At 43.3% G+C, this 18846-nt stretch overlaps 1 protein-coding gene across 2 annotated transcripts in view; it reads right to left on the bottom strand.

Annotated features, from left to right (window-relative positions):
- Positions 1–9908: 9908 nt before the first annotated feature.
- Positions 9909–18846, bottom strand: part of SMYD3 (SET and MYND domain containing 3) — a 409206-nt gene continuing 400268 nt past the window's right edge. For both annotated transcript variants that reach the window (XM_032682896.1, XM_032682897.1), the window contains exons 11-12: positions 18630–18738; positions 9909–10625 (exon numbers count right to left, since the gene is read on the bottom strand). In XM_032682896.1, the coding sequence (XP_032538787.1) occupies positions 10524–10625; positions 18630–18738 (211 nt within the window). In that variant the 3' untranslated portion in view covers positions 9909–10523. The remainder of the gene's footprint in view (positions 10626–18629; positions 18739–18846) is intronic.

The raw sequence follows: 18846 nt of genomic DNA, 5'->3' as shown, positions 1-18846 counted from the left end.
CAATGCCCTATCCATGACCAGGTCTTGTCTTTGAAACCATAAACTTGCTGGACTAAAAATCAGGGGAGGGTTTAGCATGGAAATCTGACAGGCTTCCTTATGGGGTCCTGAATAGGCTCCCCAACTACTGGAAAACCAGGAGAAGAGGAAGTTCTCACTAAAGGATGTTCCTCTCCCACATCCATCTGCAAAACAGGGTCCCAGGACCTCCCCCTCACTTTGGCTGCTAGAAGTAGCTGCCTGGAAGCTGCTGAGGAGGGATGAGGGTAAGAAAATTCAGTTCCCAGTCGCTGAGATGAACACAAAGTTAATGTTTAGTTCCTCTAGAAAAGGCCATCTGTGGATTTTACGTTTTATGATATGTTAGTAGTCTTGACAGTTGCCAATCTGGCAGTTTTGGAGTCTGGCATCTGCTATTTAACCACTGAGCAATGCTTTGCTGGCTGTGACCACGTGAATGCTCTACAATGCTCAAAGACCACTTTCATAATCTCCAAAAACAAGTAGGTAGCCTGGAGGTCCTGTCTACTCCCAAGAACAATTCTGGCAAATGCTGACCTGGGAGAAGCTTCAAGACAGCCAAAACCGGTCCCTCCCCAATGCATGCTTGTCTGGGGAGAAAACCTGCATTCATTTTCATATACGTTTATATGTGTCTCTTCTGTGGACACTTATAGCATAGGTTTGGCACCCATGCTTTGCGTCAGATTGCGGCTCATGCCAACCAACTGGCAGCCAAACCTATTCAGCAGTGTGTGTCTGGCACATATCCATATTTCCATTTCTATCTTCTAGAGACTGAAGTGCTGCCAAACGCATCAGTACTGTGTGTGGGACTCAGGGCTTGCTGCAGAGAGAAAGTCTCACACCTCCAGTGCTGGGGGACCTTTGTCACTCACTTTAAAAAGGAGCAGGGTCTGTCCTTATCCCTTTCTCATTCCTGCTCATCTTCATTCTCTGAATGACAAGAAACCAGGGAGATGGGAGAAAACCTTGACATTTTCCTACATTTAGTTTTTCAATACATGAATTGCTCATTGTAGCTACAATAAGGAAGAGGTGGGGGGGTACAAAAGCCACCCCACTCGCTGGGCTGTGCTCTGCAGACTACTCCATAGCAGTGCTGTTGGATGCTCTGTGACATTTCAGCACTGCCCCTCAGAAACTGCCCCTTGGAGCTTGCTTGAAACAAGAGCTCAGAGTGGTGCAAAGGAGTAGCAGTGCTCCTACCCACCTTGTCTTTCAGGGTCTGTCCATGCTGAGCAGCCCAGCTCGCTCCCATTTCTGTGCTTTACTTGGATGCCCAGGGACACAACTGTAAAGAGAGTCATGGCAGCTGCCTGATTTTATTTAAGAGCAAGCTGCCTGCTGCTAAAGCGGGTTTGAGGGAAACCTCGCAATACCCAACAAGCGGCACCGGGGGAGTCAAGCAAGACACAGTAACTGTAACCGCATTTTCTCCTAGTTTCCAAGGATAATGGAAGGCATGGCAATTGCCTAATAAAGGGAAAGACAACAGCTGGCTCCTGGCCCTGGGGCTAGTGACTCTTGCAGCCCTGGGGGCTGGTGTAGCTCTGAGTTTCCAGAGGCTCAAAGAATATTTCTGAAGGTTATATGTGAAGCCATTAAGATGTTGTGAAATCCACATAAAAGCTTCTGGACAGCCTCTAAGCCTTGGCATTGCAGAGTTTGCATCCATTGGACTCTCTTTTTTCTGCTGTCAAGGTTGAAACAATGGGAGCACCCATTGCAGTCTGCTTGACAATCAGCATTGCAGTGGCATGAAGGGGTCTACAGAGCAGGTCAGTCACAGGAACAAACACTATCTGCATACTAAATAAACCTGTAGCCTAGTAAGAGGGCTTTGCACCTGAAATCTGTCATGGGGATTGCAATTATTGTGAGGGTACTGGGGCACTGAAATACTCCTACAGTGAAAAAATTGTTCTGAAACTGGTGCCTCTACCCAGTAAAATCACCTAGTCACCAATGATTTGTTCTATGAAAAACTTATTTATTGCTCCTCTAAACAATGCCTGGCTTGCTTTTATGTCCTGTTAGTAGCTTGCTTTCCCAATTTTTCCATATATTTGAAACTTATAATGGCCCAAGAGACGTTTCCCAGTTCTTTTTGGCAGGTTAGTGAAGCCATCAAAGTCAAGGCATGTGAGCCTCCCTAGGAGCTCATTGCAAAGCTATCCATAGTTTCTTATTAAGGTGCTTTTAAGGCTGAGCTGGCCCTTTTCACCACTGTACATCACACAGGCACTAGGACAGTGATGTTGCTTAAACACAGCCCCCAAGACACATCCAGTACAATGTGATTACAGACTTCTCCTCCAGTCTTAACTGAGAACAGTGCTGCTGGAGCATGGACAAAGCAGCACTATGCGACAGAGAAGGAGGACTGAGAGGAGATAAAAGGAATGGCAGAACCCACCTAGGTTCATGGAGACAGGAGGCCATTCACAGATGTGTCAGCAATTTAAGAACAGAGTGATACCAAGTGAATTGCAGAGAAGATGATCATAATGATGCATCTCTTGCCCCTACAAAGACACAGGACATACAATGTCACCACCTGGCCAGAGACCTGGGGGAGAGACACAATTTAATTTTGGGATTCATTTCTTTGACTCACTGAAAGTAGAAACCCCACTGAGGCTAGGGGAAAAAAACAAACAACCCAAACCCCTATAACCTAATAGTTATGTCAAAGCCAGCTATGAAGATTTAGGATGTTATTTCCCCTTCTCAAACAGGTACTTTAAGTAAAGGACCCTTATACTAAGCCATTTTGACCTCTTCATAAGCTCTCCCCATAAAGTGTGGAGGCTATTATACTACCTTATCTTGCTAGGATTGTAAACCTTTGAGCTCTAAATTCTATGACCCTAGAAATTCCTCCCAAGAAATATGGAGTAGAATTTTTTTTTTTTAAGCATACAGTGAAGTAACTTGTAATTAAACCCAAAATATCAATGTATTTCAGATGGTAAAGATGTAAGCCCCTTTCAGTAAGGAATCCTACACCTGACCACATCCTGGAAGCTTTGGTTGGCTGCAGGACCATGCTGGCTGATCAGGAGCTGGCCTGCTGGCTGCGAGAAAGTTCAAATGGGGCCTGAGGTATACAGCAGGGCTGGGTAAAGGCTAGCACAGGGACACTGGTGCAAAACGTGGCTTCTTCTGCCTGAGGCAATGCAGGATTTCCATAATTTTCATCTGGCAGGCTGTGTAAGCTTTTTCATGGGAGTTGCTGATGGTAGAGGGCATTCCAGCCTAATGATAACAAGATTCTCTTTTCTTGGCTGCCTTTTGTAGACCTCCTCCATGGGCTTGCCCAGGTGGCAAAGCCCTGCTCCACAAACTGGTGGTGACAGCTGAGCCTGAACCACTGCATCCTCCCTTGCAGGGCTGGGAGGAAAGGCAGGTGGTGCCAGAACATGCCTGGCTTAGCCGATATCAGAGCAGAAGGCACAAAATAGCCATGATCCAAAGCCAACATAGGAGATGGGGACTTGTCCTGCTTAACTGTTGCTCTCTGACACTTGCCAAGAGTGAAGCAGCAAGCTAAACATTTCCATGCCAATTCAGAAATTATTATTTTGTGTTTTGGGTTTTTTTTTTATAGAGATTTTTGCTCTCTGTTCTCTCCCTCCTCCCCCCTCAACAGGAGTTGGACACTTGATATCTTTTTACAAGGGTAAAACCTCCACAGTTTTAAGAGCAATGGCCCCTGATGAGAGAGTGCATCACTCTCTCAGAGCAGGAAATAATGTAGGCAGTGAGGAAAGTGCTGGTTTCTCTGCGGTGCAGAGCAGGGAAAAGGGAAGCTCTCTAAGGCTTGCTGCAGTGAGAGGTGAACAGCCTCAAAAAACACCCCAAGGCACCTTTGTCCTATACAGAGGAAAATGCAATATGCTCTGGATTTGGCTTTGGCACATTGCTGCATTGCCCACGTGTAAAGGAAAGGTGTTGCTGAAGGCATCACATCAGATGGGAATAAAATCCTTGCCTTTGCCTCCCTCAGCTCATCATTTGGCTCTGGTCTGAACTGGGATACCTACTCATCTAAGTGACTGCCTGACAGGTATTGGTCAAGAGGCAAGAGGTCCAGGTTAAAGCCCATTTGGGCCACAGGCTAGATTTGAGCAAGTCTGAAGGGCTTCAGAGCTCTAAACCCATGCCAATTCTGCAGCTCTGCAAACACCAGCCAAGCAAACCAGCCTTTTTCCAACTCACAAGCAGGACAAGTTTATTCCTTGCTCCCATCACCCAATAACCATCACCATGTGATTTAGCAGAAGATTTCAAAAGGCTCTTTCACACTTGAGGAGATGTTGGTCTATTTATGAGCTTCTCCTCTACCTTGGAGGGACATGTATTGCCAAGGCTTTAGATTTTAATGGTAAAACAGACAGTTTTATGGCATGGGTGTCACATTACATAGACTACAGAAAGTGCTTTGGGGCTCCCGTGAAATGAATTTGGACAATGCCCATCTGAAGGATTTTTATCCATTTTCCCATTTGCCAGACATAAACAAGGCAGCATCCTTGCCTGGTGGCTGGCAAGCTGCTTCATCCCAGACTTGGGATCATTATTCCTCTGGTCTTTGCAGAAAACACAAATTATATAACAGTCCCCACAGAAAACATGTGGTAATGGGGGAAAAAAGAAGGCTTTATATAACCTCATTATTCTGCCTTTTAAAAGTATCATTATTTACTGGTTTGTTCAACCATAGATGTTCAGAAATTAACATTCCCAACTCATTCATATTCCTGATAGCATGATAGGGAACATCACTCCCCAGTAATGGTATTCTGATTGCAATCCTATGTAGACTATAATCTGGGTACAAACATTAATGACATTAAAAAGAATAGAAATCCAGCCATTGCCAGTACCTCATTGAAGATTTTCTCCATGGAGCTTGACATGACTTTCAAGGAGACTGAAGTACAACAAGGGCCCTTGCATCCAAATGGGGGAGCACAAGGAGCAGAAGCAAACCCCCAGCAGTGACTGCTCTGTTTCTTGCAGTCCCCATCATCTTCGCAACTCCAGTTCCCAGATCACCAGCTGTCCCTCAGATATATGGCTACTGCTATAGGTATGGAGTGCGGAGAGCAATTCCTCCCTGCACTGGTGTGGTGCCTGAAACTCTCTTCCAAGATCACAACAGCTTTTCCATTCTTCACTGTGGGCTCCCGCAGTGTGCTGCTGCTGGTGGGAGGGCTGGCAGCCCCATGGCTTTAGGATGCATCACTTTGAGTGTTCCCAGCTCAGCAAGGGACAGCTCAAGGAGGATCAGGCCAGACCTCTCCTTTACCTGTTTCATCATAGGATGCTCAGCACCACACCCAGCATCCAGTGCAATAGGAAGACAACACAAAAAATGCTTCATTAAAAAGAGCTTCATTAAAAATAAACAGGCAAGAACAGCACAGAGCAGAGCACAAGGCTTGGGGGAGGGGAAGAGTTGAGCTCTGCTAATTTTCTCATCAGACACCCTCCTCTATTACCGTCTCACAGCTCCTGCTCTGAAAGTCAAGTGGAATTGTCAAGAGGAATCACCTGTGATTTAAAGAGCAGTTTTCCTCCAAGAGGTATGTAAAATTGCCACCTTCCTATTTGGAGCCTCTGGGGACTGGGAATCAGAGCTGCTGAATTGGAGGGGCGGAGGAAGAAAGCACCACACTTTACTCTTGTCAGCACTCAGCTGAAAGGGAGATGGGGGAGTAGGCTCCTTAGCTCCAGGTAAGGGGACCAGCAAATGCTGCCTGCCTGAGCCCAAGAGATGGAGGGGAACTTTAAGCATGGAAGAGTTTGCATGATTATTCTCTTCCTCCTGTCCTGGGGGCAAGGAAATCAGAAGAAGAGGTCATACTCTGTCTTGATTTTGGTATCTTTGGAGTTAAAATGGACTCAGGCAGGATGCTTCAGACTTGCCTTCTTGCCATAAGCCCCATCAGAATTTGGTTAACAAGGAGCCGGAGCATCTGAGGCTGCTGAAAAACTTGTGTGTATGTGCATTTCTGTGTGTGCCTGTGTATGTGCCTGTCTCTATGGCTATATAGAGATATATTTAAAAGAAGGTTAATTGGTCTCCTAGGAACTATAAAGAACCTGTTAGGTTCCTCTGTGTTAGCAGTGACTATATGAAGCCTAATTACTAAGCCTGAGTTATTCTTCTTTTATTTTGGAGGGGGGAAGGAATCTCTAAGGTCCTTATTAAAACCTACAAAAAGTCTAAGAATGATGGAATTAGAATTGATTTGTCCATGTTGATCACAAGTGCAGAGCAAATAAAAACATTGAACTTTGCCCATGAAATTCTAATAGGGGTCATATAGGCCTGGCTTATACATCACTATTGTGGGGATAAACAACCACTGTGCTGAATAGCAAGAATTGAAGACCAAAGGATTTCACATGAGGTGCACTCCTTATGCTTAGGACAGGGAAAATGCACGCTTGGATTTTCTTGTAGGGAACATTTTACAAAACAGCCATACCAAATGTATTTTCAGGCTGATTAAATTTGTAAAATCAGAAATGAAAGAGGAAAAGGACTTTTTTGGGAAAAAATGTACAATGATAGGAAAAAGAAAATAGTAATCTAAAAAAGAAGAAAAAAGAAAAGGAAAAGAAGAACTTTAACATGGCTTTGGTCTGAAATGCACAAAAGCACTTGCTTTGGATTTTTTTACTGTTCTCCAGACTTTGTTGAAGCTCTGTGAATGGAAACCAAAGCTTTTCTATGTGGAGAAGGCACAGTGTAGGCACTCTCTTCCTCTCTCTTCCTCTCTCTTCCTCTTCCTCTTCCTTTTCCTTCCTTTTTCAACAGTGAGAAACTATTTCCCAAGGATGCACAATGACAAGACCCAAGTGTGGATGTCTAACCCTGTCTGATTTGCCCAAGGTCAGGTACAGTTTCTGGTGCAGCAGGGAAGCCAAGCCAGAACTCTATGTCCGTAACTTTAAGACCTTTCTTCTTCTCCTTGACTTATGGGAGATTTAATTCTGATTTAGGAAAAAAAATCCTCATAATTGGCACAACCTCTGTGAAAAATAGAACTCTGTTCATTAGGAGCTTTGCAGTGGCCAGGGACTATTTGGAATATACTGCACGGAAAACAGCCTCTGTATTTCACAAATGTGCTATGTAAAAAAATAACAAGCCTAAGAAAAGCTCGCTTAAAAAAACTAACCATCAGAGAATTGGGTTACAGTGAGAAGCAGAAAAAGAGCTGAGTAGTGGACAAGTTTTGTTGGCATAAACCCATGCACAATAGACTTCACACACAGGTTGATAGACTCAAAGAAGTCAAAGCTCTAAAAAATTAGTTTACTGCATTGTCTTGCTTTCTACCACTGCTACTGCTAAGAGTCCGGAGAGTTTTTACTTCTGACATCAGGTCAGCACCCCTCGAGGGGCAGAGATACAGAGAATTATGCCATGCTCAAAGAAATAGCACAGTTTAGTGAAGTTTTTTGTTTGTTTGTTTGTTTGTTTTAATGAGACAAATGTTTCATTTGACTGTAATCAGTTATTCTTAGCAAAACTGTATAATCCCCCATGGGTTTTTTTCCTGTGTCCTGGTACTGCTTTTTGTCCAAACACATACTACCATGCAATTCTGCTCCCTCTAAGCCCAATCTAACATTGTTTTTACTGGACTAATTTAAGGGATAGTGACAAAACAAAAGTAACTCAAAATGTATTCCTAAAACTTGAGGTGAACCCAAATTACCATTGCTTTCCAACAGGCATTGAAAAAGCCTCCAATCTATGGGAAGCAAGCAGCAAGACTGCCAGCATTACAGATAATGTTACAGTCTGGCTCTTTCTGACTTTAGCATCTCTATCTTACCAAAGTAATACCATCACCTGAAAAATTTGACAGATATTATTCGCGAAAACTGAAACATGATGTCTGTGCAAAGATAAGATTACTTGATTTGAAATGAGTGCTTATCTAATGTTCCCTCCTCGCTGGCACGCTTGCTTGCTACTGCACTTTCAAACAATGTACATAGGTAAATATACAGTCACAGGCCAGCATTCTGTGCAGAAAATATGCTGGAGTGGGACCACCGGGAGACAAAATTTGCCCACAACAAGCTCCCTTGCAGCACTGTCAGCCCTGCTGGTGGTATTAGTGCATGGGACTCTCCAAGGGAAACTGCTCAATAAATGATTGAAACCAACCAGAAAACATGACTCTTGCCTTGACCAAGCTGAAAGAAGTGTAAGATTGGCATCAACAGTAATGAACATAAAGCGTGGTCTATGGCCCCACACTAGGGAGCTTTTACAGAGCAGCCCAGAGAAGGCCAGGCAGGGCAGGCAATGCAGTGGTGCTCTTGAGCCACAAACCAACCTGGTGCTGATTTGTTTCTTTGCATTGCTCAGTGGGCTGTGGATGGATTTACAACAGCCCTGCACTCACGGTAGCCCACTTGCTGTTGTTATGCTCTACAGCCGACATAGCATGTTCCTTCTCTGTTTCCTGTTCCACCAGCTGTTGGAAGTGTTTAATTCATACCTTTTATTTAAGCGTTTTCTTAGACCTTAGAGAAGACCACTGCTGGAGAGAAAATCCCAGTGTAGGTACGCGCTTCAACTTGATGTAAGGTGGCTGGTCTCATCTGACATCAGGTAACTCTACCTCTCCCCTAGCACCCATCTTTCCATGCTATTGTGCTTGGAGCGTTGAGGTGTCCTTGTACCAGAAGCCCCAGGAAACAGCGCTCCAGTTCATATGCACAGATGTGTCCGCACACATGAGAGCTGGCAGGCCGTCTCCCAGTACATGCTGCATAAACTAACGCATCATCTTACCTCACATTCTGAAGTCCTTTCCATTTGCAAATCTTAGTACTAGATATGTAATCACAACATAACATAAGCACCATCTTTATGAAAAAAAATCACATAAATTCTAATATGCATGTGCCCCTTTAAAACCAGAAAATAGCTCTTGAAGACTGAGTCCCCCTCACATTTTCTGGTTGTCCATCAGTGATGCCAGTACTTTGTCAGAAATCCCAATAAATGCAAAGGTCTGACCTTTTCCCCCAGACAATTTCCTTTTCCTAATAGCAGGAAGACCCAACCAAGCAGTGAATTTCTGTGAGGATTACTGCACTTCTTGGGTGGCTGATATGACTTGGCCTCTGGCACCAAGCCATGCTACGTACTCCAGAAATGTACTGCATTTCGTAGGTTATTGCTTGCATATTACTGCCGGGCAAGTGAATGCTCCATACACTGGAACAAATTCAAATGCCTTGAAAGGAGATATCTTCCTCAGCATTGTGCTGTGGCTGTAAATTACGCCCAGAGCGTTCATTTTCTTTTTAAATGTGTTCTCATCGTGTAATAATTAATGGTGTCAAGTTACTGGTGTGAAAAAAGCCTGACTTCACAACAACGATGGATTAATGAAGTACCAGTCATGGCTGGAGTAGCAGCAATAAATTGTTAGAGACGAGCAACACACCTGAAGCAATACTTTCCAAGTCCTTAAATTATTTAGGTTTCAATGTTCCTCATAAATATTTGGCTTTTGTTAATATTTGTTTCTGTGTTAAAAATGGAAGGTGAGAACTGTGTCAAGAAAAACTCTCTTGCAGATAGCATGGAGAAATGGGGTGCCTGTGCTTTCCAAGACATCCTTCTCTTCCCTGTGGATGACAGCTTTCATCTATAAGTCTCTGGGCTTCACTATTTGGGGTAGTGACATTCAAACCCCACAGACTCAGAAAGGTCTAGAAATCATACCACTGAGCTCATAGGCCCCAATCTCTCTGTTTTTAAAAGTCATATGAAATAAAAAGCCTTTGAAGGAGGCATAGCGGGGAGAAAGCAGAGTAAGCAATTTCCACATATACACTTTTGATAAAATTTTTTATTCAATCCATTTTAATATTAAATATAACATATGAAATGCAAAAAGAAGAGGGACAGAGCCCTGAAGATACATTGGGAGGGATGAAAATCTCATTTAGAACATTGGGAAACTTATTTGATGTCAAAGCGCACTGAATCGGGCTTCTGGAAACCATATCTAAGGTCAAGGCAAAGGGAAAAAGTATATTCTCTGCAATTATAAGTTGTCTGACATGAGATTCTTAATTGCTGGCATAAACTGATATAAAAATCGACTGCTGATATCAATGGAATTAGATCAGTTTGTAACTGATGAAGACTCTGTATGCATTTCCCAATACTTATTATCAATTAAATTAGGTGTTGTAAATTGATAATAAGGTATTGTCAATTAGATTGATGATAGGAGCAAAAAATCCTCTGAAAATTACAGGAATTCCTCCAAACATCAACTCAATTCAAATTATACAGCAAAACTAATAAATCTTAAACTTTTTGGTACAGCAAAACAGGTCTTAGGGAAAAGACACTAACATCATCAAGAAGCTTTGCAATGAAATAAAAATAATGTGATTTTCTTTCTCCTTGAATCTTTTGTTTTCCAGACTAGGGATTATTTTCACTGTATTCTCACCATAGCCTCACACTCTTCCTTTAACTCCATCAAGGTTTTCATCAGGCTGTGATCCGTGCCGTGGGTCACCTTCATAATATTATAGGCCTTGAGGAAAGAACAGAAAGGGACATGTTAGTCGTTGTGCAGACCATGCAAAGGGGTTGGACCCTGCAGCAGGGTGGTCATGTGAGTACTGGACCTCAAGTGGTTGGCAACTTGGGGCTTGAATGCACAGCATAGTCAAAATAGGAGTGAAGCATCCCAAAGTGTATGATGATTTGTCCCTGACAAAGGAGGAGGCACTGACACATTATTCTTAGGTGTTAAAACCCACAAATACATTGCACAGATGAATGTTTGGAATAACAGAGGAAGATACTTTTGCACTGAGGCATGAAGGCCACTTAAAGATTGGTCAAGTGTAGCACCCAAGGTTTCAATACACTATTTAAAAGATGACAGTGATGTTCATGATGTTAGTAGCCACAAAGTCCTGTAAATAGAAATGGACTAATGCTTAACCAATGGAATAAAGTGCTTTAACTCTATCAGGAGGAACTATACATAGCATCAAACAAATCAGTACGTTAATAGTTTCAGTGTAAAAAGGCATGCAGGGTAATGGGTCTTTGCTGCTATTCCCAGAGATTAGTTTCTCTGTGTGTTTGTCATCTTCTATTACTGGGCCAATTTACACTTGCTCATATTGCCTGTAGTTTTGCTGATTCCCTGCCACACATATGACTGAAATGCTCTTTGCCCAGCTCATGTTGAGATCATCACTTTTCATATGACATTTCTGCTTCTTCCTTCTATTAAATTCCTCCTGCAAGGAGGGAAATACCAGATGGAAATTGATTCAGCACTTCTGAAGGTAGAACAAGGGAGCTAGGAGTGTACTGGCAAGAGAAAAGACATCACAGATTTTTCGTCATCCCAAACTGAAAAATTGCCAAAAACTGAATACAGCCTGTGTTTCAAAGGGTTCCTTGTCCAGTCAGCTGATGAAATTCAGCTAAATCAACTTTGCATTGCAGATGGAATATCTTTTTGGAAAGAAAGTTAAGGAAGGGGCTTCATTTAAACTGGAAAGATAAAAATAAAAATAAATATATTCTTTGGTGGGAGAAATGAAAGCCTACTTCTAAATTCTAGAGACTGGCAAGCATATGGAAATTCTAGCACAGTTTATTTTTGCTTCAAATTAGCTAATTCTTAAAATTCTTAAAAGAAGAGGGAGGCAGCAAAAGATTGAAAGAACAAGTTGAAATAGCAGTCAAAACAAATCAGAGTAAGTAAGGAGCTCTAAAAAGAGTCAAATATATACTGAGCTACCAGAGTGCTCTACTACTAAATGATAAAGTACTCAGTTAAGCACAACAATGAAACACTTTCAGCACTATCAGAAACGCATAAGAAATGTGAATGAAACCAGAAATCCTCATTTTTTCTGTACTTTTATGTTAATTGAAATTCAAAGCCGGTCCTGTTTTTCCAAAATGTTTGTAAGTTATAGTTATACTTCCTGAAAAAAAAATGAAAAAAGTTGTACAAGAGCTTTTTTTTTTTTTTTTTTAATAAATAATTGAAAAAGTAGTCTGAAAAGCAAGAAAAAGAGTCAGTCCTTCCAGGGATGGAGAAAGATGAATACTTGCATGATATAGGAAATTCTCTCTGGTGCAGAGCAGAATTGCTTCAGAAGGGATCCCGTGTGTGTTGTAGTACAGTAACATGGAGCTGTGGCCAGGATAACTAGGAAGGGGCAGGATAACGCTTGATCAAAGTAGCCAGGGAAATTGGCCATGGATCCTGACACACTTGGTGCACAGTGCTTGCATGCCCTGTCCCAGAAAGGTGATGGATTTTTTGTGAATGCTGTATGCAAAGAGCTGTGCACCTGGACATATCTGAGTGACAGGGCAGCTGACCTTGATCTTCAGTCCCCCTACAGGACAGAGGTCAGGCTCATAGTGATGGACTTGGACCCTGACATCCTGATGCCCAGCCAGAGATGTCCATAGGGATATGCCTCTATTAAAAGGCGAAAATCCTTAATATCAACCCTAATTTTCAGGTAATGCTACCCTTGCTGACTTATCTCTTGCCTCCAGCATTTCCTTTCCGTTTCTTTTCTTTCCTCAGTATGGCAGAAAAAAACACTCAGTCTTTATTCTTTTGTTTCCTTGGAGAAAATCATTCTTATGCAATGTACTGTCTCACACACTGCAGTACAAGTCAGAACCAGCCGCATCAAAGTTAGAACAGCAATGATTTGTGTAATCCGTAAATTCAGCTGGTATTAGACTATGTAGTTGTTTTCGCAGAGGTCAGTGCAAAACCGGGAATAATTTCAGCTCCAATGCAAGGAGTTGTTTTACTGGATAGAAGCAGGAATGTGTGGGCTCTTTGACCACTCCCCTGTCCTCATAGCTAGCCAGCAGAGTCAAGGCTGAGCAGATTCATGTGGTCTGTGTGGTCTTCCTCTCAGCTAAAAGAGCAAATCTAATTATGAAAAACTACAGTAATTGCAAGACGGCAACACAGGCCACAGTGTCATCAGGCACATACTGTCTCCCTGAAGAATATAAAACTCATTAGATTAGAGGTGTAGCTGTTGCTCCATGAATGCAAATGAGATGCAGTGCAGGCATTTGTGCCTGATTTGCATGGGGATGGGACAGGATGCCTATTGCCATAGCTGTGGAGAACCGTGAGCAGATGCAGGATGGCACAGCTCTGTCACGAGGAAAGCAGAAAGCAAATGGCCACATGCCAGAATGGCAGGAAGTGTAGCCTAGTGTTTCACAGAGGGTATCTGAGGTTTTCCAACTTGACTGAAGGGGAAAAGTTGTTAAAACAGGCATAGGAATACCAAAAATTATCACTATCAATAACAGCTTGTAAACAATTCAGCCTTTGAAGTAAACACCTAGAGAAAGGGTATTTCTTCAGTGTTGCTGTGAAATCTGGGAAGGATTTTACCTCAATTCCTGAGCTTTTTGCCTCCACAACAGGGATTACCATAAGAAAGGAAACGATATTGTGCCTATTGCAGGCATTCACAAGAAAAGACAGCCATGCCCATCAGCTCATAGTGGGAGAAAAGTACTCCTGAGACCATGCCAGCCAAGTGCAGGGTCTGCAGGGGAAACTGGATGGTCAGTGTCCTACACATGTGTATCCTCCTGCCTGCCCCCATCCCCACCTGGAATCGCTCAGCAGATGGGCACCACAGCCGTGCGCAGGAAGGCAGCTACCACCACCACAGCCCAGAGGAGGGAGCAGCAGCCAAGACATCGTGCTGCAGCACCCATTGTCTTGCTTTGACCAATGAAGTCATCTTCTTGAATCCGAGCCTTCCCCTCTGCATCCTGCCTGTCACTCCTAGCCAAGTCCAGTTCAATCCAGGCTATGGGTAACCCAACAAGTTTGCTTATAGTGCTGTGAAGGTAACAAATGACACCAAACAAATAGTTATGATAATAAGTGCACCTTAGGGCAAATCTGTACACTTGTTAGGGGCTCCCATGAGCTCCAGAGATGCAGCTGCATTCTGAGCTCCTGCAGGAGCGCTGCTTCCCCATCAAGAAGATTTTATCTTCACAAGACAGCTTGTGGCAACTTTTGTTATTGGAGCTTTACAGTCATATCAGGATCTTTAAATTATGTTTTTCAGGCTGGGCTCCAACTCTGGTCACTTCCTGATAAAAATTTTCCTGATCTATAATTCCATTTGTCCTCTCACCATTTTTCATGGCTAGGCTTCGCGAACGAAGGTTTGGGAAGGGCTCTACCCACGTCTGTTGCAACCTCCCACCATTATATCTTTCATATATGTATGTATACAAATTTAAAAACAATATGTTGGTTGTACAATAAACCAAGGGCTACCTTCAGGTTTTATTCTAGTGGAGTATTGCCTCTCTGTAACACTTCTATTTCCAAACTCTGGCAAATTAGATTTAGATTCTGTAGAGCCTAATATACAGTTAGGGGTGGGTTTCTTTCTAATGGGCAACATAATGCTCTCCACATTATTTAAGGCTTCTTTGGGGATGCAGGGTAGAGAGCTAAACCCAAAGGGAACTAAGAGCAAGGTGATTATGACAGTGACTAACTTTTGGGTGGCACAGAGAGCAGCAGTAAGGACTGGGCTGGAGAGCTGTGTGTTAAGATCCACTGGTCTTGAACCGTACATCTGCTGCAGAGAGGTTGTCAATCCCCAGCAGCTCTGAGGCTGTGCCTGATTAAACAGGATTTGTATGAGGCGAATTTCACTCAGATTGACTCAATTCCTCTGCACCCTTCCACATCCTTCTCCTTAATGCTGCACTGAAATTAGTCGGACGAGGGTTCCAACAGAGTGCTGCTATTCAGTGTAAGAGTGTATTAAGAAGAGTAATGAAGCAGAGAAGGTAATCGAGTTTCTGCTCTGAGCATGTGGCATGCTCTGTTGACACATCTAATCACAAAGGGACAAACTGTGTTCTCATCTAACTCTAGGACATTATCTAAGTTATATTAGGAATCACATCCTTTACTCACAACAAACTGGGAATTATATCTTCCTCTAATTTGTTCCAGTGTAGACAGCAAGGCAGTGAATCAGCTGCAGAGCTCATCCAAAGAAGTGTTCTGTTCTATGTTTACAAGTTACATGGAGAAACACGATGACAAGAAGCTTTTCCTCCTCTCAGCTGTGCTCCCAGAGAGTGGCATTTCAGTCTCTCCTTGTCTCACACATGTGGGTGAAAAGGGGGAGGCTGAATAGGGAATAGGTGAAACCACAACAGGATTCATCACCTCAGTTGCAAAGCACTTACTGTGTCCTTGTGGACCACTAATGGCTTGGAGACCACAGAGGTGCACTGAGGTATGGCACAGAATGGCAAGCAGGACCTTAATCTCCCTTTGTAGAGAAAGAGGAGATCGCAGCTTGAAAAAAGATTTCTTTGTTAGGCATTGCTCAGTATTCAAAGCATCACACAGTAGCAATCTGGCTGGCAATGGGCAACTTTTTAACTAAAAAATTATGAACATAAAAACATTCTTCCCTAAAAACATATTAATTCCCATCACAATGTCCACCTTCACTGAAAAGCAGCATTCAGATGTCTGGGAATTTACTCCATTTTAATTTAATGCAGTATCATATCAGATATATGTTGATATATTATGGCAGTATGAATGCAAACAGAAGCTCCTCTGACTGGGGTCTCATTCCACCACTAAAAAGAAAAGTCAGAATGTTTGGAAACTAAATATTATGGTGGAAAGAGCAAAGCAGATTACTTGGTATAAGACAGATATATGACATACTTCTGAATAATGCATGGCAAATAGAATTGGTTACTCTTCCATCTGCTTTATAATGATCAGAATTGGCCACAATTTAAGTAAAATATATGAAGTGGAGATTTAAGTTATACCAAGACTTAACAAGAGTGGCATCATAATAAATATTAATTTATTACTTCAACATGTGAAAATTATCAGTTATTCAGCTTGCATCATTAATCAAATGTTAAAACCAAAGAGAGATGGGGCTTGAAAAAAAAGTAAGTACAAAATACTAAGTTACCTAGAGAGTCATGATTGATATCAACTTTAGAGGGGATCCGGGTAGGAGTAAAAAAGCACCTCTCCCCCACCCCCCTTGCAGACACCCATCCCCTTTTTTCCAAGCCGTTGCCCTCTTTGCCACAAGACTAGCTCTTCATATCATGGCTTGGCTTCGCGAACGAAGATTTGGGAAGGCACTATCCACTTTTGCTACAAGCACGCTGGTGGCTTATGAGGCCAATACTTGACAGACATATCCGATTGCAAAAGGCGCAGCAGAAGGACTCCTTAGATGGTGTAATCTGCAAGACACTGTTCTTTCTGCGTTGCCTTTTTTCCTCGAGAGTGATCCTGCGTGTGTTCTCGAAGGAGACAGCTGCATTATAGATGGTGTGTCTCCAGGCCTCCCGACTGGAGGCCAGAGTAGACCAGTTATGGTGATCAATATGGCCAAGGCTGAGATGTTGTTTCAGGGAGTCCTTGTATCTTTTCTTCGGGGCTCCTCTCATGCGGCAGCCAGTGGCAAGTTCACCATAGAGCAGGATCTTAGGGAGGCGGTGGTCCTTCATCCTCGAGACGTGCCCTGCCCATCACAGTTGCGTTCTCAGTAACATGGCCTCAATACTAGTGACAGCTGCTTGCTCTAGTACAGATGTATTGGTCACATAATCAGACCAGCGGATGTTAAGGATTGTACGGAGGCAGCGCTGATGGAAGCGTTCTAGGAGACGCAGGTAGTGGCGGTAGATGACCCATGATTCGGAACCATATAGGAGAGTAGACAACACTATGGCTTTGTAAACACTGATCTTGGTGCTTTTCTTCAAGTGTTTATTACGCCATACTCTTTTGTGGAGTTTTCCAAAGGCACTGTATGCCTTTGCTAACCTGTTGTCTATCTCTCCGTCGATCTTACCATCTGAGGAGATGAGGCTACCAAGGTAGTTAAACTGTTGGACTGATTTGAGCTCTGATTGGCCAGTGGTGATGTGGGGATGATGGAAGACTTCCTGAGGTGCAGGTTGATGGAGGACCTCTGTCTTCTTTAAGCTGACTTCCAGCCCAAAGAGCTCAGCAGCATCTGCAAAGCAGGATGTTAAACGCTGCAGGGCTGCTTCTGCGTGGGCAACAAGGGCGGCGTCATCAGCATAAAGCAGTTCCCGGACAAGATGGTTTAAGGTCTTGGTGTGGGCCTTCAGTCGCCTTAGGTTGAATAGACTTCCATCAGTACGATATGGAATGTAGATGCCGTCCTGATCATCGAGGTCTGCTGTGGCCCTTTGGAGCACCATGCTAAAGAAGATGGTGAATAGGGTAGGAGCGAGAACGCAGCCTTGTTTCACACCATTCTTAATTAAAAAGGGCTCAGAAAGTGTGTTGCCATATCTGACTTGGCCGTGCTGATCCTCATGGAGTGAGATGATCATTTTAAGGAACTTGGGGGGACAACCTAAACGTTCCAACTCTTCATATAGTATAGACGTTAATCACAGGGAACATAGAACCAAATTCTGCACTTCTTTCTGACACTGGTGCCAGTCCTGGGGCCCGCTGCTGCCCAGCAGATACAGGCAAGTATCTGGGCCAGGTGGCTTTCTGCAGCACCTGGCAAAGGCAGTGAGGAGCTGTGTCAGGCATTGGAGGTGAGCTGAGAGAGCTGAGATGGTGAATCAAATTGAGCACGTACTGTCTTCAGGCCAAACGGACCACAAGACAATCAATAATACAAGAGAAGAAGCGTAAGACCTCTTTGAGGGAAACAGGAGGCAGCACATCTTACAGAAGGGGAAAAGCACCCCAGCAGTGATTGAAAGCTTGAGACGGGAAGCAAGTAAGAGCCTACATCCTGAGGACATGTTGCACATGGAAGGGGATTATTCAATATATTTAAGATGATACTAACATCAATATAACAGCAGGACAAAAAGAAGCCTGAGGTACATGGAAATTAATATAAAAGTCAGCTCAAGTCCAAGAGGGATGGCTTAAAGCGGAAATGTAACTAACAAAGCACCAGCTGCAAAACTAGATCAAAAGTGATGAATGATATAAGAAATAGGAAGGATCAAGAAGCATGCCTGTTGATTTGAGTGTGGCTCACAATAAAATACATGCTCTAAAGATAAAGTTCTCCAACCTGAAATCACAGACCCTGATTGCGAATAAGGAGGAAGAAACTGCAGCTCTGCACTTGTTCTTGTACTTTCAGTGCTCCCAGATTCACTTTGCCATGGAAAGAAGGAACATATGAGGCAGTGAGATAATTTTATTTCTTCAGATCTAATAGTAATTTTTCATCCAGGCACTTTTGAGCTATCAAACTGCAATTAGCAGTGACTGATACTGGAGGATATCAACGCCTGAAACGCTGAGCAGCAGTGACCCACCATCACACTCAGCTGCAGCCTGGGGAAACATCACTGATGAAAGCAGCAGTGAGGAGTATCTAAAGGCATGAGGTAGAGCCAGAGCAGAAGGGGGGGTCACATGGTATTTTCAGGGGAAGCAAGGGAGGAGAGCAGAGAAAAAACAATTCACAATACTGACCTGTTTCAAGGTCTCCAGTGCCTGAGGAAACATGTCTTGACTGTACTGCAGTTTGCCCACTCGCAGCAGCTGGACAGCCCTCAGAGGATGGAAACCGGGATAGTATAGTCTATAGAGAAAAAGAAGGAAAATATGTTACTATCAGCTTTCACCTTCACAGTCACTGCCTCTGCTAAGTACTATGAGGGTGGGACTGTAAAGTCATCGTGAATGTTAA

Source organism: Chiroxiphia lanceolata, chromosome 3 (genome assembly GCF_009829145.1).
Source record: "Chiroxiphia lanceolata isolate bChiLan1 chromosome 3, bChiLan1.pri, whole genome shotgun sequence".
Classification (NCBI taxonomy): Eukaryota; Metazoa; Chordata; class Aves; order Passeriformes; family Pipridae; genus Chiroxiphia; species Chiroxiphia lanceolata.
Note: the sequence above shows the minus strand (reverse complement) of the source record. Positions and strands in the feature narration are given on the sequence as shown.